Source organism: Perca fluviatilis, chromosome 4 (assembly GCF_010015445.1).
Source record: "Perca fluviatilis chromosome 4, GENO_Pfluv_1.0, whole genome shotgun sequence".
In the NCBI taxonomy this organism is placed as follows: Eukaryota; Metazoa; Chordata; class Actinopteri; order Perciformes; family Percidae; genus Perca; species Perca fluviatilis.
The window spans coordinates 17,531,452-17,555,612 of NC_053115.1; the positions used below are offsets into that span (position 1 = coordinate 17,531,452).

At 40.3% G+C, this 24,161-nt stretch overlaps 3 protein-coding genes across 6 annotated transcripts; all 3 read left to right on the forward strand.

Moving 5' to 3' along the window:
* The first annotated feature begins 1,613 nt into the window (after positions 1-1,613).
* On the forward strand, positions 1,614-10,687 carry slc25a34 (solute carrier family 25 member 34). 3 transcript variants are annotated; one of them, XM_039798137.1, is made up of 7 exons: positions 1,614-1,677; positions 4,359-4,620; positions 5,078-5,803; positions 8,043-8,108; positions 8,708-8,860; positions 8,976-9,110; positions 9,231-10,687. In XM_039798137.1, exons 3-7 carry the CDS (start codon positions 5,321-5,323, stop codon positions 9,417-9,419), a joined length of 1,026 nt encoding a protein of 341 aa, XP_039654071.1. In that variant the 5' UTR covers positions 1,614-1,677; positions 4,359-4,620; positions 5,078-5,320; the 3' UTR covers positions 9,420-10,687. The 3 variants fall into 3 exon arrangements, with proteins under 3 accessions (XP_039654071.1, XP_039654070.1, XP_039654072.1); XM_039798136.1 differs by lacking the exon at positions 1,614-1,677 and adding an exon at positions 2,629-2,675; XM_039798138.1 differs by lacking the exons at positions 1,614-1,677; positions 4,359-4,620 and adding an exon at positions 4,655-4,713.
* Positions 10,688-10,756: 69 nt separating this feature from the next.
* On the forward strand, positions 10,757-14,100 carry LOC120557614 (transmembrane protein 82-like). Its single transcript, XM_039798134.1, has 6 exons — positions 10,757-11,174; positions 11,270-11,342; positions 11,428-11,617; positions 11,777-12,194; positions 13,577-13,761; positions 13,916-14,100. The coding sequence occupies exons 1-6, from the start codon at positions 11,093-11,095 to the stop codon at positions 13,994-13,996; spliced, it is 1,029 nt and encodes a 342-aa protein (XP_039654068.1). The 5' UTR covers positions 10,757-11,092; the 3' UTR covers positions 13,997-14,100.
* Positions 14,101-18,071: 3,971 nt separating this feature from the next.
* Positions 18,072-23,913, forward strand: fblim1 (filamin binding LIM protein 1). Of its 2 annotated transcripts, none has more exons than XM_039798131.1 (8): positions 18,072-18,285; positions 18,656-19,007; positions 19,661-19,818; positions 21,347-21,440; positions 21,553-21,722; positions 22,367-22,545; positions 23,372-23,492; positions 23,584-23,913. In XM_039798131.1, the coding sequence occupies exons 2-8, from the start codon at positions 18,680-18,682 to the stop codon at positions 23,692-23,694; spliced, it is 1,161 nt and encodes a 386-aa protein (XP_039654065.1). In that variant the 5' UTR covers positions 18,072-18,285; positions 18,656-18,679; the 3' UTR covers positions 23,695-23,913. The 2 variants fall into 2 exon arrangements, with proteins under 2 accessions (XP_039654065.1, XP_039654063.1); XM_039798129.1 differs by having other exon boundaries at positions 18,074-18,285; positions 18,656-19,016.
* The last annotated feature ends 248 nt before the right edge of the window (positions 23,914-24,161 follow it).

Consider the following 24,161-nt stretch of genomic DNA (forward strand, 5'->3'; position numbering starts at 1 on the left):
CTTTGATAAAAACATTTGGTTCAATGAAAATCGTGTGTGTGTGTGTGTGTGTGTGTGTGTTTGTTGTGTTTTGTGTGTGTGTGTGTGTGTGTGTGTGTGTGTGTGTGTGTGTGTGTGTGTGTGTGTGTGTGTGTGTGTGTGTGTGTGTGTGTGTGTGTGTGTGTGTGTGGATTAGAGAGAACAGGACATTTTTTGTTGTTGTTCCCCAAAAGATGATCAACCAAACAATAACGCTTTTGTTTTTCTGTGTCGTCCTCCTGTTAACTCTTGAAAGAGGAACTCTGTAAGAAAGGACACAAACGGTTGACGACTACCTTGCTTTTTTATCACTCTTTAAGCCTATAATGTTTACATTAAAAACAGTGTGCGCGTGGTGGTGGTTAAAAGGTGTTGACTAATGTGTGTCGGGGGCCATGGAGGGTGAGAGATGTGGCACTGTACTATAAACCTAGTTAAACAATAAAGGCCTCCATGTCCGCTCTGTCACAGTCTGAATATTCCTGCTGTGTGGTCTATAAAACCTTTCTGCATTTGTTGACAAAAAGATCTCACCATAAGGTCCATATTCCTTTAGTAGCTGTTCTGCAGCTTTCAAAGACGTGCGATCTTCCTCAGTAGATGTAGTTTGCAGAGTTGTCATCGTCTAGATATTCAAATGTCAATTTTTTTTCTGAGCATGAACTTTTAATCTCAATGCTTAAACCAATGTGGGTTAGAGGTATGGAAGCAAAGAAAGCCCTTGTCATTTTTTTATATTTATAGCGATCCCAGTTTTCCAATATTGATTTAAAAATGGTCCTCCAGACTTTGTGATCAAAACTCCATCCATGGCAATGGTCTAAAAAACAGACCATAGACTGCCGTGCTTGACCAATCACAATCCAGTATTCAACGAGGCTGTGTAATACCATAGACTTTTACAGTCCATGATTATTACTAAAGGTTCTAAACCGTCTCTGGTAATAATCATAGACTGTATACAACTATGTTTTACAGTCTATGGTAATAACATAAGATTAAAAGTATAGCTGCTCTGCAGCAATGTTCAGGGCTGAGTATTTTGAAGAGGAAAAGGAAAATGCGGGGGATGGAGAAGAGGAAGAGGAGAAACATGGCAAATACACAAGGGTTCTGTCAGCAGAAGTGCCAAACCGAGACATTCCTGCTCATCACGTTGAGTATGCTCAAGGAGCTTCTTAAATTAAAATCAGATTTTATGTGTCTCCATTCCCCACAGCATCATGCCAGAGTATGCTATGTTAACCTAGGACACAAACTAATGAGCTGATCATTTCAGACAGGTGTGTTAAAGCAGAAACACATCTAAAACATGCAGGGAAGGTGTCCACAGCACAATACCTGATTTGACATGTGTGCAATACTGCATGAAAATGCAGAATTTTAAATGGTCAAAAATGAATCACTATAACATTCTGAGAATTTGTGTACTTTGTCTAGACAACATAGAGATGCCTGTAATTTATTTTATTAAGTCAAGCTGGGGTAACTTAATAACATGACTTTACGGGAACTGAACGTTAAGTTGAATCAGGTGTGTTGATGGAGACACACATCTAAAACATGCAAGGCAGTCGTCCGTAGCACAATGCCTGATTAGATATAGTATGATTATCTTGCAACACCAGGGGTTTGAACTCAGAACTTTCGTCACTGTAGGTAGGTGCTGATCTCAGAGAGCTATTATCTGGGTGATGACACAACTGGCTTCATGACATTACAAAAAGTGGACAATGGGCAGGACTGCATAAATGCAGAATTTAAAACTACTACTCACTTGGAAATTGAGAATTTGTGCACTTTGTTTAGACAACATAGAGATGCCTTTGATTTATTTTCACAAAGATCAATTAAAGGTCCCATGGCATGAAAATTTCACTTTATGAGGTTTTTTAACATTAATATGCGTTCCCCCAGCCTGCCTATGGTCCCCCAGTGGCTAGAAATGGCGATAGGTGTAAACCGAGCCCTCGGTATCCTGCTCTGCCTTTGAGAACATGAAAGCTCAGATGGCCGATCTGGAATCATCTCCTTATGACCTCATAAGGAGCAAGATGTGGCTGTAATTCAAGGCTGAATTTCGGGAAAGAGACTTCAGATACAGTATTAGGGGACCACTAAGGTCTATATAAAAGCATCCAAAGAGCACCATGTCATGGGACCTTTAATGACAAATTGATGTTTAAAGATGCTCTATTTTGCAATGGCATAGATGAGGATACGATTTGCTAGCCTAGAAATCTAGACGCACTCTAGCGGCAGCAAATGTAATTTAAAGCCAGGGTCAGTCTAGCAACTCTCCGTTGGCTTGCGAGCTGGAAAAAACTAATTCTGGTCAGGCCAATCACATCGTGTATAGAGTCGGTGGGCCGGCTTAACATAAGGATGGCAGAGTGAATGCTACTTGAAAACAAAAGAAGATCGCTGCTGCTGCTGGCGAACAGCGGTCTTTGGAATCGGCTTTGGCCGCGACTCTGTAAGACTTGGAGTTAAGCACTGAAGTCATTCTTAAAAAAGGAAGATGTGTTCGGAGTTTTGCCGACTGGATACGGCAAGAGTTTAATCTATCAACTAGCGTTGCTCTGGTTGGCTATGAGTGCAGAGGGAATTTGAAAGACAACCGTTTATCCCGCCCCTCGGATTGAGCCCTGCTAATGGTGAGTTCCCAGACCCAACATCTTGATGTGGGTCTGGCTTGTCAGGCTAACGATTTGCACATTGAAATTCACCTTTTGAGATAATTCTGAAATGTTGCACACTAAATCTACAGTGACCTCAAATTTGTTTTCCATACATCATAGATTTAGTTTTCAAGAAATTACAGTATTTGTTTACACTACTGTATGAAGTAAAAGTTTTTAATGCACTGTGGGCTAAATTTTTGATATATCAAAAATCTGTATGGGACATTTGTGGAAGATAGTCTGGAGATGAAGTTCCCGAAGTTTGGCATCAATTGAGCCAGAAATGTCCCCGCAGCTTCATTGTGTAAAACTATCAAGAGCTCCTGAATTGCTTCATATTAACCCTGGTAGTGGGATTGTTTTTGTACGCTGTTGTTTTCAATATCAAGAATTAACTCTTATTGTTGCATTTGGTTGATTCATTAAAGGTGCACTATGAGTTCCTGCATGGTTACTTCTGTTGACGTTCCAAGTAAATTCCAAACAAAACAGAGAACTGTCATGACTAACTCACTTAAGGCCCAGACACACTGACCAGATGGCCGACCCTCGGCAGAAAAGGCAGTTGGACTGATCAGTCTCCCCGAGTTGGTCAAAAAAGTTTCTCCGGAAATTCAAAGACAGGCTGTCTTGGCGGCTTGTTCAGAATACGATCTCATATTGTACGAAAATAGTTCACGAAACGTGTTTCTGAAAACATTTTAAGCGAGAAATAGGCCGTGCAGTTGCTGAATCTGTCTTCATTTCAGATCGACAAAGGTCAGTTTAAAAGATTTTCATCAGATTTTGAGAGACTGGTGGCACTCTACCAATCAGATTGGTCTTTTGAGTCCGACTGCCAGCAGTGCCTTCCGATTTAACGTGTCAAATCGGCCAAAATGAAGGACGACGGCCCCTCTTACGGACAACCGCACAGAACACACCGAACAGACTTGAGTCAGTGACCTCGCCAGACTGTCTGATGGCTGATTATCGGCTCAGTGTGTCTCGGGCTTTACTGTCACTAACCACCACCCCCTCCCCCTCCCCTAACCATCTTGTCGGTGATTGACTGGAGTGGTTTGTTGTATTTTGGTGCACAGCCTGTGCCTCTAGTGTTTGTTTGACATTTACGACCCCTGTGTTGTCTCCCAAGACCGGGCTTTTTCACAGTGTATTCATGGGGCAGGCAGCTAGCAGATCAATGAGAGATGCCTATGATTTGAGACAAAAATGAAATCGCGCTGAAACCATGCAGGAACTCATAGTGCACCTTTTAAGAGGCATCGGGAGTCATGTCTAAGGGTTTGTACTTTGAAGAGCTGTAGAATATCTCCCTCTAGTGGCCCTTTTGCATACAGCACATAAAGAAAAGGCCAAAAAAAGTAGCATCAATTTTTCCAAATCTAATTTATAGCTACCACATTACACAACAGATGATTTTTAACCGATCTACCAAATAGTTTTTCTCTGTTTAATCTATATGTATTTTTAAAATGTCTCTAAAACAGTCGTTCCTATGAGAACATAATTAATTTAATCAGGATGCAGAAGTTAAAACAGAGCTCAGGTTTGTTTGTTTTCTTTCTGAGATTATCAACACTATCTTCAGCAGATTAACCTTGTTAAAACACCGTTCTTAGTCAGCATTTGTATCTTTGCTCTCTTTTCCCTCAGACACTCCACCCCCCTCTTTGACCAACAATAACCTTTTACCCAGACAGCTCCTATAGGACCAGAGCTGGGGGCAGTTTAGAGTTTAGAGCCATTTGATTGGTGCAGAATCGGGCATATGGCGATGTGGTAGAGAGGACTCAAACTGTATTGGCTTTGGTAAGAGTCAATGGGAGGAGACTTTGACAATGAATGTGCTGAGGGCACATGTTTACAATGATGGGCAAGAGAGGAAAACTGGAGCTGCACATGATCACCAAACACTGTGAGTTTATGAATGAAGTAACCACAAGATAGATTTTCTAACTTTTCAAAAGGCACATGAGAGGAGTTTTCTTTTTGAGTGTGTTTGCCTCTGGTACTTGTACTGTGCTTGTTTGTTTAGTTGCATGTTGGTTTGAATGAATGTGACTTGGGTGGTGTGTGACTTGTTAGTGCCAGATGATCTTGTGTGTGTGATTGTCTGCTCTTAAAGGTGTTCTATCTGTGTTTTTTCATGTATAGTGTTTAACATGCTGCACGTTTAGAGAGTTAAACAGCAGGTTTGGTTTTTAATGTCTTATTATGTGAGCTAAAACCTGAATGTTTCCATTCCAAGAGGACTCCTCACACTCTTTCTCTTGTCTCACAAACACCCTCTGTCCTCAAATGTATGGCTGAGCCTTTGTGAACACACCTTTTTTAAAAGTTGTTTACTTGAAAATGAATACATTCTCTTGCAGATGGTGCCTCTTTTGAACAGACTGACAGAAAATCACTGCAGAAGGACACCAAAGAGGCGCGTTGACCTGCAGTGTCACAGGAAAAACATGACAAAAAGATATTAGATAAGTTAGCACAACAGCTGATAGCATTTGTTTCTGACTTCACTGTTCTGTACCAAGTACAACACACTCTTCTTGTTCCCTAACAAACTGACACAAGGGGGACAAGTCATCACAAGGACTAACAAACACTCCTCAGGGATGACCAGTGCTCAGCTGTTGAAGACTTCACCAGAAGAGTCTGCGTTTGGTGCCCAGCCTTCCAGGATGGCATCCACTGGCGGTGTCCTTGGCTCCTCACCTCCCCCTGCAGCTGTCTGGCCTCCTCTGGACTTTGCCCTGGGCGCTCTTTCCTGCTGCGCGGCCTGTGTGTTCACCAATCCCCTGGAGGTTGTAAAGACCCGTCTGCAGCTTCAGGGAGAGCTGCGTGCACGGGGGTCCTACCAGAGACACTATCGTGGAGTTCTGCAGGCCCTCTGGGTGGTAGGCCGCACAGACGGGCTGCGGGGCCTGCAGAAAGGGCTCTCAGTCGGGCTGATTTACCAGGGTGTGATGAACGGTGTGAGGCTGGGCTCCTACTCCTACTGTGAAGCTCTGGGTATCACCTCGTTCCATGGGGGGAGTCTGCTGTCAGGGGCAGGGGTTGGGGCGCTGGGTGCCTTGATTGCCTCTCCTGCCTACCTGGTAGGTTTACCAAAGTTTCTCCTTTTTTCTACTTTATCACAGTGGCTCCCCATATTGTTTTGCTTGTGAGCCTTCATCACAGGGTACATGTATGTGAGCAGTTCATTTGAAGTGATTTTTACCCTCTTCAGACTGTTTAACGTTTAATAATTTTTAGAGGCCTGAAGAGGTAAAGATGCACAGTATTTGGCATGAAAAGAGCAAATCTAATAAGTGTGTGTGTGTTTGTGTGTGTGTGTGTGTGTGTGTGTGTGTGTGTGTGTGTGTGTGTGTGTGTGTGTGTGTGTGTGTGTGTGTGTGTGTGTGTGTGTGTGTGTGTGTGTGTGTGTGTGTGTGTGTGTGTGTGTGTGTGTGTGTGTGTGTGTGTGTGTGTGTGTGTGTGTGTGTGTGAATAAAACCAAAGAAAGTTAATAATTAACAGCCAAACAGCTGACATAAAGAAGACAAGGGAAAGATGATATGGGTAATTGTATTCTGTGGCAAGCTTCAGATGTATTATGCAAAAGGTTTCAGAGTAACATTAACAGACCACACTGTTTGAATAATGGCAACACACTGGTCATCATCTAAAATGTAAACAGATTGGCGACAGGCACTATTGAATCCTTAGATTACATTGTTAATTTACACACTACAAAGCTTGTGCAACATTGTAAAGTAAGAGGTGTTCATAGTTCATTCATATCTGTTAGCCGTCAGCAGTGGACATTTAAAGTAAGTTTCTACAGTTCACATTCACTCACACACTCACTTACCCATATGTTCATTAAACTAGTTTTTGGTTGCTGTAAAAAAGACTGTAAATATGGAATATGCTAACTTGATTTGTGTTTTTAAATCGCCTTAGAAGGATCTTTTCAAGACCAGTATGGACAGGTGGAAACATTACAGTGACCAATAATTTATTTAATGTACATATGGACATGTGTTGTCCACATTGTTTGAAGATAAAAAATGTCAACCTATCCTTTAACACTACTCTTTAGCGTGACTAAAGGGAAATATAAACAGGAAAGTTACTAAAGGGAGTTTAAAGGGAAAAATACTGTGTGAAATAAATGGGAGGGGGGGGTGAGTGTCACACTTCTAATGAAATAAAAGAAACTAAATTGGGAAAACTTAAATTTAAACGTGACATTTGGCCCGAATAACCGTATTGTAATTCATCACAATCAGAAGCAGGACAGTGAACCAGCTCAGTTTCAAAGGCTATTTTTATCCAGCACGCAAAGTGACATTACATGGGTAGGTGTGGTAGAGTCAGGTGAGTCACCGATGACGTCTAATTTGATGACATCTAGTTTTGAAAGAACGCAAGATAAAACAATGATCTTAAGATGTCTTAACCACATCCCACATGGATGAGTAATACATCTTTTCATTATCTACCTGCCCCCCAACCTGTCCACATCCAGGTCCCAAACAACCGGCAGACGAGACTCATGTTTTGACATTCACACCTGTCTCAAATGACACTGTCTCTTGATTTAAAGCACAATTTATTCATTTTTTAATCTTATTTTATTTAACCTTTATTTATACAGGTAATCTCATTGAAATACAAGGTCTCATTCTCAAGAGAGTCCTGTTTGGGACAATACACATCGGTTACAGACAGACAGTCAGACAGACAGACAGACATACAGACATATTACAATATTTAATTGAAAGTATTAATGTCCTCTACATGTCCCTTTTTATATGCCAGGAGAAGTGTTGTTGTTTTTCTGCCTCAGCTGTCAGTCAATGCATTTAAAACCATCTAACCGTGTTTGTCTATATCTAGGGCACTAAAAATACCCTGAACTTTACAACCTACCCACTGCTGCCAAAAATATACAATATCTTGTGGCTCCTTGCTGTTTACTGTACTATACTGTTGGCAGTGTGAGTGAAGGAAGGTTTGCTGAAGGTTATTTTACTGTCACTCAGTATGAGATTGCCTAGAGAGGCTTCTTGGTTTTCTGCTGTTTGATCCTTAAGGTTTGGTGCAAATTAATCACTGAGGAATTTGTTAAGACAAGTTCCTGGTAACAAGTTTGTGTAATGTGACTCATACCTGGTCAACATTAGCAGAGTTACCTGTCATTGTTTTATAACTCATCTTGGCATCTGGCTCAGACATTATCCCACTTAGTAACAAGTCTGGTTTTGTCTGTACTTAGATTAACTTTTGGTACAGTATCTAGTGCAGGTTGAATGCACATTAAACTTTGTGTGCTGCATTTTCTCTCTATAGGTGAAGACCCACCTGCAGGCTCAGACTGTGGAAGCCATAGCAGTAGGCCACCAGCATAACCATCTGGTAAGACGGACATGTTCAAAGTAAGACACGCTAATAACTTTTTATAAGTTATTTTATCTGGAATTAGGTCATAGTAAATATGTATTCAGATGCTTTATTTAAGTAAAAGCAGTGATGGAAGAAGTACTTAGATCTTTTACTTGAGTAAAAGTAGCAATACCACGGAGTGAACATACTTCAATATAAGCAAGTCATTCATTCAAAATTCAAAGTACAAGTATGTACAGTATAACCAGAAAAAGTATCAAAAGTAAATGCCCTCATTACGCAGAGTGAAGTGTTTTATTATTTTTTAATTTATTATTATATACTTTTTTATATATTTATACATTATTTTATATACTTTTTTTTTATTGATTTTGTCACTACTGATAAATTAAAGTATAAGCAGCAAGGCAGAGCAAACTCTAAGTACTAATTATACTGTTTGGTAGTTTAATCATAATAACTGTTACAAGCAGACTACTTTGCGCTGGTAACTCTATCCATCAGAAATACAGTTCTATCCCTATATACTACCAACACATGATAGAAAACATACTTTGTACCATTAGCTGCTACTTCCAACACACCAATGCCTTTGCTTTCTTCCATTTCAGGGGGTGTCTGACGCCTTTGTTACCATCTACAGAAGAGACGGTTTAATTGGTCTTTGGAGGGGTGTGAACGGGGCCGTGCCTCGAGTCATGGTGGGATCAGCTGCTCAACTGGCAACATTCACCTCGGCCAAGGACTGGGTGTCACATTCCCAGGTAGATGGGATAAACAGCTGACATTTTTTCCGCACATGGAACCGAACAGTTGCCGTCACGCTGTCAGTCAAACGTCAAACCTCAGTCAATCATCAATGTCTTTCTTTCCTTGCAGTGGTTTAGTCCAAACAGCTGTCTTACGGCTTTGATAGCCGCCATGATCAGTGGAGTCGCTGTGGCGATCAGCATGACACCATTTGACGTCATTAGTACCCGGCTCTACAACCAGCCAGTGGATGAGTTTCGTAAAGTGAGTTTAAGTGACCTCTGTTCTTGCTCTCAGTAATGGCACAAAAAAACTCTTGTAAGAAGTGTTCTAGCTACTGTAAATACATACTAAGACTTACTGTTTTCCTTATGTGTCTTTTAGGGGCGTCTGTACCATGGATTTTCTGATTGTTTGCTGAAGGTGTGCCAAGCTGAGGGCCTGCTGGGGTTGTATAAAGGCATGGGCCCTGTCTTTGTGCGCTTGGCCCCACACACAGTGCTCAGCATGCTGTTCTGGGATCTGATGAGGCAACAGACAGTGAAGAACAACCAGAGCCAGGGAAGGAGCTAAAACATCCCTGCGCATGATTGACAGGACTCAGTCACAACTATTGAAGTTGTCCACCAATTAAGGAAACACTGAATTCAAGGTGTGCGCTTTTTCGTTTTCTAGCAGAACGTTAGATAAGAAGATTGATACCACTCTCATGTCTGTACAGTAAATATGAAGCTACAACCAGCACCTAGCTTAGCATAAATACTGGAAACAGGAGAAACAGCAAGCCTGGATCTGTCCAACTGTAATCAAATCCAAATAGCAAGACCTCTGAAACTCACTAATTAACACAAAGTTAAAAAAATATCTGAAGTGTCAAAATGTTTGTCGCTTTACATGAGTTAATCATGACAGTAACTTCCTGGAGGCTCCGCTGTCAACTGCTAAAGGCCAAGAAACATAACATAACTCCCGTCCATAAAACGGAAAATTGTTTTTAGTGGGCTGTATAGGTATGGTAGGTGGATTTTAGAATAGATCTTTGTCATTGTTTCACAACAACGAAACACAGTTTAGCAGCTCTCAGTTTAAATAACAGACAAATAGAAATATAAAGTTTAAATTGTAAAATATAAAATAACTATCACAATTCAAACTAAATCAAGATAAATAAACACAATGAGGTGGCACTATATTTTTGTACTTTTGGACAGAGCCAGGCTAACTGTTTCCAGTTTTTGTGCTAAGATAGGCTAACCAGCCGCTGGCTGTAGCTTCGTGTTTACTGTAAAGACATTAGTGGTTGATCTTCTCATCTAACTCTCTGTCAGAAAGTGAATACGCATATTTAGAACAATTAAGAGACTCACTCTGTCTCAAGCAAAGCAGATTGATGAGCATTAAAGCACTTGATGAAGATGGGCACATGTTGCACAGGCTCTAATTTCAATATCAGGAGTTCCTGTCAAATTTCCCAAATGCATGAAAATGCTGTTTAACTATCAGGTTTTACCTTTTAATACCTCAATTGATCAATTTACAAGCAATGTCTTGGGCTTTCATATGTCCTCTTGCAGCAAAGCTGAAACGAGCAAAGTAAGATCCACGTGGCTTGCAGCCATATCAATGGATGCCACCACACGCAGATGAAGATGAGATGAAGAAGTCTGGATTATTAAAACAGAAACTCTGTATTCCATGTTTGTAGCCCTGTGGCTGCTGTGATTTTTCACACCTTAAAACATAATTTACTGACACATTGATCTAAGGTTTTTATGTACAGAAATGTGAACTATTTTTGAACAGCAGTGGATAATAATAAATCATTTTTTGTATAAAAAGCATTTAATACATGTGTTTTGTATCCTCTTGGACACAAGTGCTACATCTTTGAAATACATGATGGTGATCTAGACACATTGTAAGCAAAGTGTGATTTTATTTAGAGCCAGTTAAAAGGTGTCCGATTGCTCTGTAAGCCTAATCATTTTTTTTAGAGGACTTTCAGCCTCTTTCATCAGGAGATGATTAGACTGACAACCACACTCCAATCACATTTGACCTTTGGACCTTAAACATGGAGCTCACACAGACCAAGAGAAAATAAAGGCAATGTGACCGTTTGGCTCACAGTAATTCAGCATTAACTGACTTATAGTTTCTGATCAGGTTCTTAAATTGAAATAGCATGAGTGAGAGATCATAGCACCTTTTTTTGTATGTGTCCCTGAGATATTACAAGGAAAACAATGTTTTTTCCCTTCTCCTGCATCCTGGGAACTTCTGAATGGACGTCTTTTGATTTAAACCCAACAGATTGTTTATTTAAAGGTGAGTTCTTCATGGCAATAAAAAAAAAAAAAAAAATCTAAATTCTTAGAAACTTAGAAACAGATACTTTTGGCTGTGTTATTTGTGCTTCAAAGGTCTTGTTGGTGCATGTGGAATATCCGTGCTGTACAATTTGATGAGAGTTTACCATTTCATTCAAACATGCAGGTGAGTTTATTCTATAAAAAGAGGAGAAAATATATCATTATTTTATTCGCAGTCTTTTTCATTTTCTATTTTCTCCTTCACACAGTGATTCCGAGACTGAAATTGAAAGCAAACTGAAGACATCCTCACTTGGAAATCTGAGAGGGAACTGGACAACAGCTCTCCAGTTCTGGACCCTGACGGTCCTCCTGTCTCTGGTAAACTCGAGGGTTTCCTCTCTGATAGTGCTGGAGTTTTCTCTCAGAGCTGTTTCTGTCTGGGCATCAGCAGGACTGGTGAGTTTCTCATCAATCAATAGCAGATAGCACATTGATTTAGACTTGTTTTATGTCTATACTGAAAGTGGGTATACTTTCAGTGTTAAACGTATAGATCTTTTGAACACTGACCTGACCTATTTTTATCCATACATCCTTCAACCTGTCTGAACCCAGGATGCCAATGGCAGAGGCTTAGACCTACTCCTGATCCAGTGCCAGTTTCCCCTGGGTTGCGGCCTCACCTGTACTCTTGACTTCCTCCATAAGGGGGCTCCACACAGCTCCCTCAGCTTGTTTCTGGCAGCTGCTCTCAGCTGGGCACTGGCAAGTGTTGGCCACAATCTGTGGAGCCATGTGGCCAGACTTTACCCACTACATAGCAGAGAGCGTTACTGTGGGAAGTGCATCACCCTCCTGGCCTCTGGACACACCATACTGGCTTCACTGCAAAGAGCGGTTGTCTTGGCCTTTGCTCTAGCAACTGTGGCTTACACCAGTACGATTTATGACCAATTCCTGTCCCAGAAGGATGCTCTAAAGTTTTGGATTCCACTGACACTCTGCTACGCCATGTTGGTGGTCTACATTCAAGGTGATTGTCTGTCAACTATTTGGGGAATTAAATGATCCTTTTTAAATGAGATTAGATAACCTGAATAACTAGTTTGATCACCCATATACAGAGGTGGAAAAAGTACTAAAATATTGTACTCAAGTAAAAGTACCAATACTTTGATGAAATATTACTCAAGTACAAGTGAAATTACCTATCTGAAAAATTACTCAAGTAAAAGTAATAAGTAGTTCATTTAAATGTACTTTAAGTAAAAGTTACTTAGTAACATTAAAAGAAACTGTAAAACGGGGCGGGGGGATTTAGCCAGTGTCCTACATACGTTGTCCTACGGGTTGCTTGTGCTAGACAAAAATTAGCAGTGCCACAAAACATGTGGTTTTGCTAATTGGCAATTTGCTAGTAGTCATGAAAGTACCAATGCACAAATACTTACCAAAACATGCTTCCGCAGATTAGATGTGGAGTTATTGAATCACCTTTGGCAGGCACATCTGGCATTGCATGATGATACTATCGGCCAATGTGGCCAAGGATTTTCGTCGTTTTGGGCAGCAGAATTCGATATTTCAGCTAGCATTTCTACTGAAACAGTCTCTGAACCGTCGTCGCTCGCCTGATCCACCTCCATCTCGTTCTCAATCTCCTACAGAAAGACCTGGCGCCTGGTAGGCAGCCTAGATGCTGATCGTTCGTCACTGTAGTGGTTCCAGGCGCGATTTATTTTTTTTTTCTTCCTTTCGGTTTTCACTAGTCAAAGTTTTTTTTTTTCTTTTTTTTTACTCAGTAACGGATGGGATTTGTAATGTAGTGAAATACAATACTTCACTCAAAACGTAATCAAATACATTTTAAATTACCAATTTTAAAAATACAAAATATCCACCGGATTTCACTCTTTTCAGCCGGACGTCCACTTACCTTCCTCTTTCTTTGTGTTGCCGTTCTAAACTTTGGTGGATTTCTGAGGACTATGGTTAACTGCTCCTCAGATCTCTGCAGGGTAAATCCAGACAGCTAGCTAGACTCTGTCCAATCTGAGTTTTCTGTTGCACGACTAAAACAACTTTTAAACGTACACCTTCTACCAAAACAAGTTCCTTCCCAAGGCTATTTTGCAGTGGCACCATGGCTTTTCCTGGTCCTTAGCGCCGCCCATGACGATTGTGATTAGTTTAAAGAAATGCCAATAAACCAGAGCACATTTTTCTCCTATCCTGGAATGCTGTGTGGTAACACTAACACTAAAAATAAAAAGCAGGCCATAGGTGATAAGAATGGGAACAATAGGGGTGGCCTCTAGTTCACCCAATAAGAGCGTTCGACCCATGTTGGCTGAGTCCTGCAGCGGCGCATCTTTTAACATTACTGGGTCACCTTTTGTTTTTCATTTTGCACAGATAATCAGCAGCAGCAGCCTGGCATAGATGTCCTGCTGCACACTGTCTTGCTGCGAATGGGAGCCTTACTGGTGCTCATGCTGATGGTGGGCAACTGGTCTGATGTCCTCCATGTCCTCATCACTTTCCCTGGTGAAGCAGTCTGCCTGCTGCCCTCTCGGGACCTGCTGAAAGCTGCGTTAAAGGTCTGTGTGAATCATCTCTTCCACTCACAGTGATATGACAATTTCATTTAAGCTGCAATTTCTACAACAGGACTATTTTTGTATTTAAAACTGTTACTTGTTAGTAATGTTGAAATATGTGAAAATTACATTTAATTGTCATGCTTCATTTTAGGAAGAAGAAGACACAAGCTTGAGAAAATATGAACAGCGCTCCAGTTACAAAACAATGAAAACATCATCAGCTGACAGCTGATGTTGAACCCAAAATCTACGTTAAATACCAGAGACTACCTCAAATGTCAAGATGTGATGATAAAACAATAAAAGGATTATTGTGGCCACACTTGTTGGCATAAACTTTGGGCTTCATTTTTGTTATTGAGTCTTTTTTTTTTTTTAAACCGAAAGAAAGAATGAGGAGTATGTTTCGATGCTTCATGTAATAGAAGACAAAAGATGAAAAGGGATTTTCAAGCGTTTTATAAAATATATTGTTTTGCAGATTATGTTTTTTGTAGTAACACAGCATAATTATACCAAGCCCAATTTAATAAAGTCATGATGAGTAGAATACAGATGAGCAGAGAGCTGATAAAAGGTACACAGTGTAAACAGACCCCCACCAGGAAAGGATGAAAGCTTGTCAAAAAATGCATTTTAAAATATATAAAAACAATCTTCAACGGCATAAAGTATTTAATGACACATTGCTGTAAATGAGATGCATTTATGCACTGTTTATACATTAATTCTACTATTGCTATACAACAGCTACACATTTTTGAAGAGGTATTCTTTGGCAAACACTTCCTTCAGGAATAACACTCAAAATGCATTAATACCAGCAATAGCAGAGAAATTGGTCAGGAGGGTGTGTACATTTTAAGATGCTAATCATTAGAATGTCACAGCGGCACCAATGTACGGAGCCCCCCAGGGGTCAGCTGGGGGGCTCCGTACCAGTGGCCAATTGATAATAATTAAAGTGGCTAAATGTAAATTTCAGTATGTGTCGATTCTAGCGGCCGCTTTGGACAAAAGCGGTAGTGTTTTTACCACACCTGTCGTAAAGATATTTTCTTTACAATGTTGTATTACCCACTGTAAATTACTGAGTAAGCTTTACCGGGAGCTCATATAGTTGAAATAAATATTTTGCTCATTCATTTACAATAAGATAATAAGTTACAGATGCATCGTTGCATTTCAAGTGTGTCGTATGGTAACAAAGCCTACTCTGGATGTATTGTGAGCTAAACCGGGTATCACTGTCACTGTGTCACAAGCCAAAGCAAGGGAAAAGAAAATAGTAGGACAACACAAACACGGACTAAAAGGAATAAAACGTCCACGCTAAATGGAAGGGGCGTAATTTAATCTAGGCTAGTGGGGTACAACCACATCACATAAAGTTATTTTATGAATGAAATAGACATATTACATACCTGAGGGCCAATTCGGGGACGTTTGTGAATCATTTACAAGCCCGTAATTGTTAAATCTGTTGATGAAAAGTTACACAGTTTCAGAAACATTCAAAAAGTTACATATAGTCACTTTAAAAGGGGTACTCCACCATTATTACACATGGAGATCTGTTCACTTGTCATGAGGTGTACTGGTCAGCCTGTAAAAGCAGTTGTGTAATCTATTCAACACCTTCTCACCCCATTGGCGCTGTTATAGACGTTAAAAGTCTCCTTTAGCGTCTTATCTAAACACGCTTTATCTAACTGCGCTTGGTCGGGACTATTGGCGTCACTTTTGACGCAGTTAGGTTAAGGAAAAGGTCGTGGGTGGGCTTACGTTTCCATGACACGCGGGACAAGAACAGGACAGTTGGGTTTAGGAAAAGAAGAACGGGACGGTTGGGTTTAGGAAAAGAAGAACGGGACGGTTGGGTTTAGGAAAAGAAGAACGGGACGGTTGGGTTTAGGAAACGTGACAAACGGAACACGATTCCCGCTGTCCTGTGTTGTTTGACCCATCCACCACCCCAACCAACCTCCCTATGCGGATTTTGGGTTTTCATACTACTTGCTACCGTAGTCGCTCTTAGTGCTACGTCATCTTCAAACGCAGTGTAGCTGCTGCTCTCCCTGGTGCGTTCTATACACACGCTGAAGGGCGCTTTTTGCGTCGTTTCGGACGCTGACAGCCACTGCTCAAAAATCCGTATTTTATGAGTTTGGAGTGAGAACGGGTTGATCTATTATAAATGATGTAATCCTGTGACTTTAGATGGAGCTTTGTGAAGTTTGAAAAAAAATGATGATGTCATAGTGATGTCATTAAGGGTATCTCAGCTTGTGCTTGAGATTTAAATTGTTTTAACAGAAAGCCTACATTACAAACTGGAGGTGTAGAGTTTTCGAAAGTCTGAGGCCGAATGACGTCACACCCGAGTTGACTGCGCGTTTCAGTAACAAGTCGGAAAAACATTATAGTTAACGGGGTGGGGGGACTCTAGCCAGTTTAGCCATTGTTAGCAATACCAGTTGATAACAATGCATTATGCTGTATGTAGCACATACAAACATTGTTGCAACATATCTATGGATATAAGATAGACAGTACTGTGCGTAGAAGTGCTAAAAAACAGTATATTCATACAGCTTTCACAGCTGTTGATGCTTGGAGAAGCCATGTTGGATTGTGATGTCAGAAATCCAACTTCAGGGTGTGTTTGAGTTGACATTTTCGACTGGGAACTTGGAAATTCCAACTTCCAAGTTCAACTGAAACACACCATTATAAAATACATTATCCAGTTGCATTATGGGAAGTGTAGGATTCTGCTTTTTTGGAGCTAAACCCACTAGGGACTAAAGTCAGAATATCTCAGCCTCTTTCTCTTACATTTCCCCCAACTTGATTTCTGAAGTACTCCTAAAGCAGTCTAATCCTACTCCTACTTGAGGTATTTGGTGAAAGGAACAGTATTTATCCCTGAGAAGTTTTTACACCCCTGCAGATGTTTGCAGTTAAGAAATCAAAATCAACTGTATTTGTGAACATGCAATTGTCATTGTTTTTGCTATCTACTGTGTTTCTTCCTGTCCCTTCATTCTACGTAGTTCCATTGTTTTCCTGCTCACCTAAGTACATAAAAACTGAGAATTAAAGTAAAAAATGATATTGTGATGTTGGTGAGTGAATTGAAAAGTCATTCTGTAGAACCAGTGAAGAGGTTCAGAGGGTTTAATGAGGATTTTGGCTGTTTGGGGAGGGATTGTGTCATCAGTAGGCATGCTCCCTCCTGCAATCGTGACATCACTACAGCATTCCTTTCCACAGAGCTGGAACAACAGAGACCCCCATCACTCTCCTCATCTCCGTCTTGTTAACCCTCTCTCACACAGCCATGCCTCACTCTTCTTTCACACTGACCCACATTGATCAATTTTATTCAACACTTAGTTACTCTCTCCATCCTGCCTTTTGACTGCAGGAGGGGAGTAGACCTTAAAAAGTTTGGCTCTGGAAACTAACCACAATATTTGTGGATCAGCAGACCTGATATTGCTTAGACTCACTCTGGTGGAGAGCAGCAAACACAACAAAGCAGCTTTTTCATAGCTCTCACACACATCACTCACTGCCCCCTCTCCTAATACACCAATATCTCCTCTTGCACAATGCCCTGATTCATCGCACTGTAATGCAACGGCTCCTTTACGGCTGCTTTCAACCACAAAAGCTCCATCAGGAGAGCCTGATCACCACATATTATCAGACGTCGGTGGGGCACAAATGGAAGCAATGCCATGTGACACTGATAGTGAGTCAAGGCTAAAGTGATATAATGTAGTGGGGGAAGGGAAGAAGGAAAGAGGGAGAAGAAAAAGGAGGCAGACTCAATGAGGGAGGTAGGGAAAATAAAGCTGACAGAACAATAAGGCAGAGCTGCACAGGAGGGGGAGAGAGAGAGAGAGAGAGAGAGAGAGAGAGAGAGAGAGAGAGAGAGGACAGTTTAAGATAGAGAGTTGCTGGAAAAGGCAGGTACAGTCACATCCTGCTGGCATGCAAAAAGATAAAGGGTGGGAGGACAGGAGGCTGTGTCTATTAAGGGCGAAACCTTATGAATTACTTTATAATACTACTGTATATTGCTTTTCTAAAACGTCTGACTCTGCTTTTGGTTAGATTGCCCAACTGTTGCATGACTTTCTTTGTGTGTCTACGTGCATGCATGCCAGTGTGTGTGTGTGTGTGCCTGCCAAGTTTTCATAGTGGATGAATGTGTCATGTTTTTTACTGCACTTTGCCAGAGATTAACTGTTCACCTTTTACGGTCAAGAGGGAGGTGGTATTGTCATTCAGCCAGAGAAGGAGGAGGGGTCGACGAACGAGAGAGTCGGGAGGGAGGTACAGAAGGAAAAGGAGTGGCCTTCTGCTGATAGTCGCCCTCTCTACCGGAGTAAAGTCTTCTCTCAGTGGCAGCTTACAGGAGGGAAAACAAACCAGAAGTTTTGAGATACAGAGCAGGGAAGGAGAAAAAAAGAAAAGACAGAGCTGTCCTCAAACCGAATTTTCTCCCAGGTATGTAATGGCAGCTCACAGCCAGAGTTTAAAGGAAACAGATGATTCAGATTTGTGCTTTCTGCCTCAAAAACCATTCATTATGGGTAATGAGAGCTGTGAGTGTGAGTTTACCTCTCTAAAGTGAGTGTAAGCTCTACCACAAAGTTGACTGAGAGGGTGTGTACACTTAGATTCAATATTAGTGAGATGATAGAAGTAAAATGTCATGTTCACTATTAGTATGTTTATTCATACACTCCAGGGTTGCTCAAAAAGATCAAGTAAGGTGTTGAGTCTGTGATGTGTTTCTGTTTCTATAGGACTATAAAACATTAAATGTTGCAGGCAGTCTTGAGTGTAGATAATAATTGTTCTGTCCTCTTGTTAGGCTGTACGTGGGTTTTATACAGTCATGGCATCAGCAGCTCCACCAAAAAGGATGGTGTCTTCTGTCTTCATCACTCTTGCGTCTCCTCACCAAGCCACTGTGACACAGCAGCAGCCTGTCCTCCAAGCTCACAGTGCTCCGGCCAGAGACAAGCAGCACACTGCTGTACGAGTCAGCCCAAGTGACAACATCCCCGCCTTCAGACATAAGAAAGAGGACCACTCACAGTCTGAGTCCTATGGCAGTGTAGACAGCAAAGACTGGACTCGTACGGCCCGAACTTCAGACCCTCAGAGCCCAAAACCTGCCCAACCTGGACCCAGCAGAGGAACACTGCAAGAAGATTACATAGGTGCTGCAGGTATTCATGACAATAATCCATTTTTCATCTTGGATTCAAGCAAAATGGGGAAAACTGAAATATATTCAGAAATTGACCCTACATATAATTGATGCCATCAGGGCATGGCTGACATGTATTATATGTTTTGGACCGGTCATTCCATAACTTCGTTTTAGAAGTCTTATTTTTAATCACTTGTTGAGGTAAAGAGTTTCTCAAACTATAGGCTATATGAGTGCTGCTCTTTTTAGGGCCCTCCCCAGACAAAAATTAGATTTTATTACTTTCCTGACCTGCATGCAGAAAGGTTGTCACTTTAGTTTGACTAGGAGGAGCAGAGCACATGCTTCGAAGACATAACTTTCAAGGCTTCTATTTCGCCACTTCTTTTATATTAATTTCTCATCATCATTATTATTTTATACTTATTTTCTTTGTTTTTCTAATGTAATCCTTTTACATGTTTTGGGGTGGTGGCATCTGTATGTTTATGTATGCACATTTATGCAAATGTATGCATATGTATATATATATAGATTTGGGTTTCATATTAATCCTATCCTGAATTTCAGGAAATGTCAGTGCTTAATTGAAACTTAAATAAAATGCATTTGTGTTAAGTTGCTGAAAAGTGACTTGAAATAATTGTTCTTGCCAAACAGAGTTCTTGCCTCCTCCTCCTCCTCCTCCTGCTGCCGCACTGCCTTCAGCTGTGGGAACATCGCTCTCTGAAGAATCAGCACTTCCACCACCTCCTCCAGCCCAGTCGCCTCTCTTCCACCCTATGACCCCCGGCCGGCAGCCAGTTTACAACAGACAGGTATGCAGACTTCTGTCACGTTAGCATCACTCAAATGTTCGTGCACTATTTTTATACACTTGATCCCAATTTTCCTCAAAGAATTTCACCAGAAGTAGACAAGTATTTTTTTTTTTTCCACAGTGAAGGTTTACAACTTCCACAGCTTTTACAGATACTGTATTATGTTGCAGCTGTTGTAAAGTATGAACTGCAAAACACATTATGAAGGAAAAACAGCTGTTTTTTAGATTTGACTGAATGATCAAAAAAAATGTTTCCTTCATAATCGGAGCACTTTCCAATCTATAGCTTTACAAGAAACTTTTAGTTCTAATCATTACAGCCCCATCTCTGTGCTGAAACAATAACAGTGCTAATCAGGAAATTGGGCTGAGTTACAGCATGAGGTCTAATAATACTTTCCCTTTCTTTACTATGTACCTATGTATCTTTTTCTACAGTGTGTACCTATACAATGTTTTTCATGTTTTACTGTTTGTGTTTTCATTATTTTGGTTAAGGGATTTAATGAAAATTATCTGTATACCCCAAAGTAGGGCTGGGCGATATGGAGAAAATCAATATCACGATATTTTTGACCAAGTACCTTGATATCGATACCGCAACGATATTGTAGTGTTGACTATTGGTGCTTTCACAACATATTTACACAATGAGATATTTGATAAATAATCACCAGTAATGTGGATATAATGACTAAGTGGGTAAAGGCAAATAATAGAACAGTTACAACAGTCTGGTAAGTTCATAAAATGACATCACTTTACTGTAATGCAGCCTTTAAAACCAGGAAAAGACAACACTTATGCCATATCACAATATCGAAAATCTAGGACGATATCTAGTCTCATATCACGATATCGATATAATATCAATATATTGCCCAGCTCTACCCCAAAGCTTTTAGTTATGTAAAAGTTCAAAATAAAGCATTTGCTAAATTATGAGGCCAAACGCAAATGTTGACCTTGTCAAACTTTTTAAAGCAGATGTCTTCAACGTTTTTTAGGCCAAGGACCCCTAGCTGATTAGAGATGACGCAGGGACCCCCTACTACATATATTGCTTAAAATTGAGTTGCATATTAAACTGGGCCTACAATAACATGAAGGGTGGCCTAAAGCCTATACATATACAGTACCTTTTTTATGGTGCACACAATACCAAGCTTTTAAAATAAAAATTGTTGGCATGTTCATATATTTATACATTAAGTTTTAATGTTAAAATGTGGCACATTGGATCCTTAAGCTTAACTTTATGTAGAAGGCAACCTTTGGCTACCTTACCTATAGGCCTATCATCAATGTTGTGTAGATTTAAAAAAGATGTGTCTTTACTAATAATATGTTGGATTCATGTTAATGTATATTTTCAGACATTTCTTTTTTTTTTAAACCATCGATCAGTAATTTGGTGGCCCCCCTGCAACATTTCTGAGGACCCACTAAGGGTCCTGGACCCCCTGTTGAATATCTCGGGTTTAAAGTTTAGTTTTACATTAACAATGTGATTTACATTTAAGGTGGAAACAAGCACACCATCTAGTGGGTTAAAACAGGATGAACAGTCCCATGGGATCCATAAAAATGGCCAAGACACAAGCAGGGAGAGTAAAGGTAACATGATCTCTATTTACACATGTACTGCTCAGGCTTTAAACTGCTCCACTTTGACAATACATATATTATTATAACAGTCTTTGACTTTTGATGTTTGTGTACAATGCAGAGGTGTGTGGCTTCTGTCGGAAACCCGTGGCTCTTTCTGAACCTGCCATAGAGGCCTTAAACAGGACATACCATGATGGTTGCTTCCAGTGTAGATCTTGTCACATTCCCCTGGCTGGTAAACAGTACTACAACAAGGCAGGAATCCCACTCTGCGAAGACTGCTACCAGGTAGATCAAAGTCAATACTACAAAGCATCCACTACAGGATGTTATTAAACCTGAAAATATAAATACAAATCTTTCTAAAAGGACCATACCAATATTTTTGCATGCTCATTTAATTCAAATCAGGTATGCTTTACATTAATAATGCTAACGGTTATCCAAAGACTGCTGTAATGGTTTACATTTTTGAATTTTGGGTTTCCCCACACCTTCCAGTTAGCCGTTGGTTTCCCTTACTTTTAAGACAGCATGCAAATGAACTTGCACAGACTTGAAATCCATCTATCAATGTTATGTTATCATTTCTCTGTGTGGTTGCAACTGGAGATTGAATTCCAGTCTGACTCTAATGTAATATATATATATATATATATATATATATATATATATATATATATAATATAAAAGTAGCAACGATGTTCATTGTGAGGGTTTACCATTATCTCTGTCCAGCCAATGGTTTGCTTGGAAAGTGGGTTGAGCAGAACTCAAAAATGTAAACACTCCGCTGTGTTTTGGAAAATGACCAGCAGGCATACACTTGAGGTATAAGTGGTTTGTAGCAAATAGGTTAAACAGTGGAACATTTTGGTATCATCTTTAATTACAGAAATATATTCGATTCACCATTTATCTCTGTCTCTTAGGCCAGTCTGGAACTTTGCTGGGCATGTGGGGAGGTTATCACAGATCATGTTATCCGTGCACTGGAGCGAGCGTACCACCTTTCTTGTTTCAACTGTGAAACATGTAAACAGCAAATTGGAGAGCAAGCTTTTGCTCAGGGAGAAGTTGGAGAAGTGTATTGCCTCCAGGACTATTACAGGTATGAGAGTTAAAATGATAGCAAGCACTGCATGAAAAACACCCTTTACACAATTCACCAGAGGTTTTCCCATTCTCATGAACGTGTTCGTATGATATCCTTATGCCCACCAATTTGTATGATATCCTACCAAATTAGGCAACCACCAACTGCTCACATGACGACAGGTCACATGCCAGTTATGTTTAGCGGTCTTTACAGTTAAATTTAGCCGACTTAAGGTTACTGGAAGCTGGCTACAGAGCACTGTGAGCAGTCGGTCGTTTCAGAATCTGTTGCTAGTTGAGTTTAGCCAAGAAAAGGTGACTTTGAGCCAGGTACAGGGCACCGCAAGGGGACGGTCCTTTCAGGGGCCGTGGCAGTTGAGTTTAGCTGACAAAAAGTGAGCGTCATGCGGCGACGACAGTTAAGTTTAGGCACCAAAACGACTAGTTAAGATTAGAAAAAAGATCGTGGTTTGGATTAAAACACTCCTGGGAAACAAACACGCATTGAAAGCCCTGGGTTTTATGAACCAGCCATCCATCCTGACCTTCTCCCTCTGCGGTCCAGAGCGTTCTTATACAGCAGCAGTCAATATGCTGCATATACTAACTACGACTAAATACGTGGAATACATTCGAATTACAGTGCTTTACTTTCAATAGCTATATGTACGAATGGTTCATGAGAACAGCCTGAAATAATACATCAACAAATTGCTTTTAAAGTTGTTCTAATGCATCGTTTCACCTATTTCAACTCACTCTGTGTTTGAAAGGTGCTATAATAAAGTTGCCTTGCCTTGTCTAATATTTTCTTTCCTCCTGAAACGTTGTCCATAAAGGAAGTATGCTCCAAAGTGTAATGCCTGCAACCAGCTAATCATTCCAAAAGAAGATGGTACTGACAGCTATAATGTTAAATGCTTGGGACGCTCCTACCATGAGAACTGCTACAGGTGTGAGGTAGGTAGGAGTGTACTGTATGGACACACTGACAAGTTTGCAAACACAAATTAATCTCAACCAGTTGATAAGTCTTTCCTATTATCTGCAGGTCTGTGTCATCCAGCTCTCTCCTGAACCAAATGAGCGTGGCTGCTATCCTTTGGAAGGGAAGATGCTTTGCAAATCTTGCCATCTGAACCTGGTTTCAGGCCAGCACTAACACTGGCCTTACAGCCCGGGATAAACTGCAACATTTTTTTTTTCTTTTTTACAATACATCATGCTTTCTGAAGATTCTCTTTTTCTTCTTTTATACTTGATAATTTTGCACTCGAACTACAAAATGCACCAAATATATTTATGCAATAGCCTTTATAAAAACATACTGCAAGCATTATTTGATCTTTTGTAAACCTCAATCAGTATACTGTTTCTCACATTTACCCTATATATATATATATATATATATATATATATATATATATATATATATATATATATATATATATATATATATATATATATATATATATATAAAGTTTTACTTTTTATTAAAAAAATGTTTATATAAAAGTAAACTAATATATTTTATCTTGAGGCAGGCTCCAACATAGTCTATATCCACAACGTTCAACTTCTGGGATTACTACGTTGCCGACGGAAATTCAGCCGGATTTCACTCATTTA

Excerpts from the sequence above, each read along its gene's own strand:
- slc25a34 (XM_039798137.1), top strand. The coding sequence starts at position 5,321 with ATGACCAGTGCTCAGCTGTTGAAGACTTCACCAGAAGAGTCTGCGTTT. Across the intron at positions 5,804-8,042 it reads TTGCCTCTCCTGCCTACCTG|GTGAAGACCCACCTGCAGGC; the intron begins GTAGGTTTACCA and ends TTCTCTCTATAG. Across the intron at positions 8,109-8,707 it reads GCCACCAGCATAACCATCTG|GGGGTGTCTGACGCCTTTGT; the intron begins GTAAGACGGACA and ends CTTCCATTTCAG.
- LOC120557614 (XM_039798134.1), top strand. The coding sequence starts at position 11,093 with ATGTTTTTTCCCTTCTCCTGCATCCTGGGAACTTCTGAATGGACGTCT. Across the intron at positions 11,175-11,269 it reads AACAGATTGTTTATTTAAAG|GTCTTGTTGGTGCATGTGGA; the intron begins GTGAGTTCTTCA and ends TGTGCTTCAAAG. Across the intron at positions 11,618-11,776 it reads TCTGGGCATCAGCAGGACTG|GATGCCAATGGCAGAGGCTT; the intron begins GTGAGTTTCTCA and ends GTCTGAACCCAG.
- fblim1 (XM_039798129.1), top strand. The coding sequence starts at position 18,680 with ATGGCATCAGCAGCTCCACCAAAAAGGATGGTGTCTTCTGTCTTCATC. Across the intron at positions 19,819-21,346 it reads AGCCAGTTTACAACAGACAG|GTGGAAACAAGCACACCATC; the intron begins GTATGCAGACTT and ends TTTACATTTAAG. Across the intron at positions 23,493-23,583 it reads AGAACTGCTACAGGTGTGAG|GTCTGTGTCATCCAGCTCTC; the intron begins GTAGGTAGGAGT and ends TATTATCTGCAG.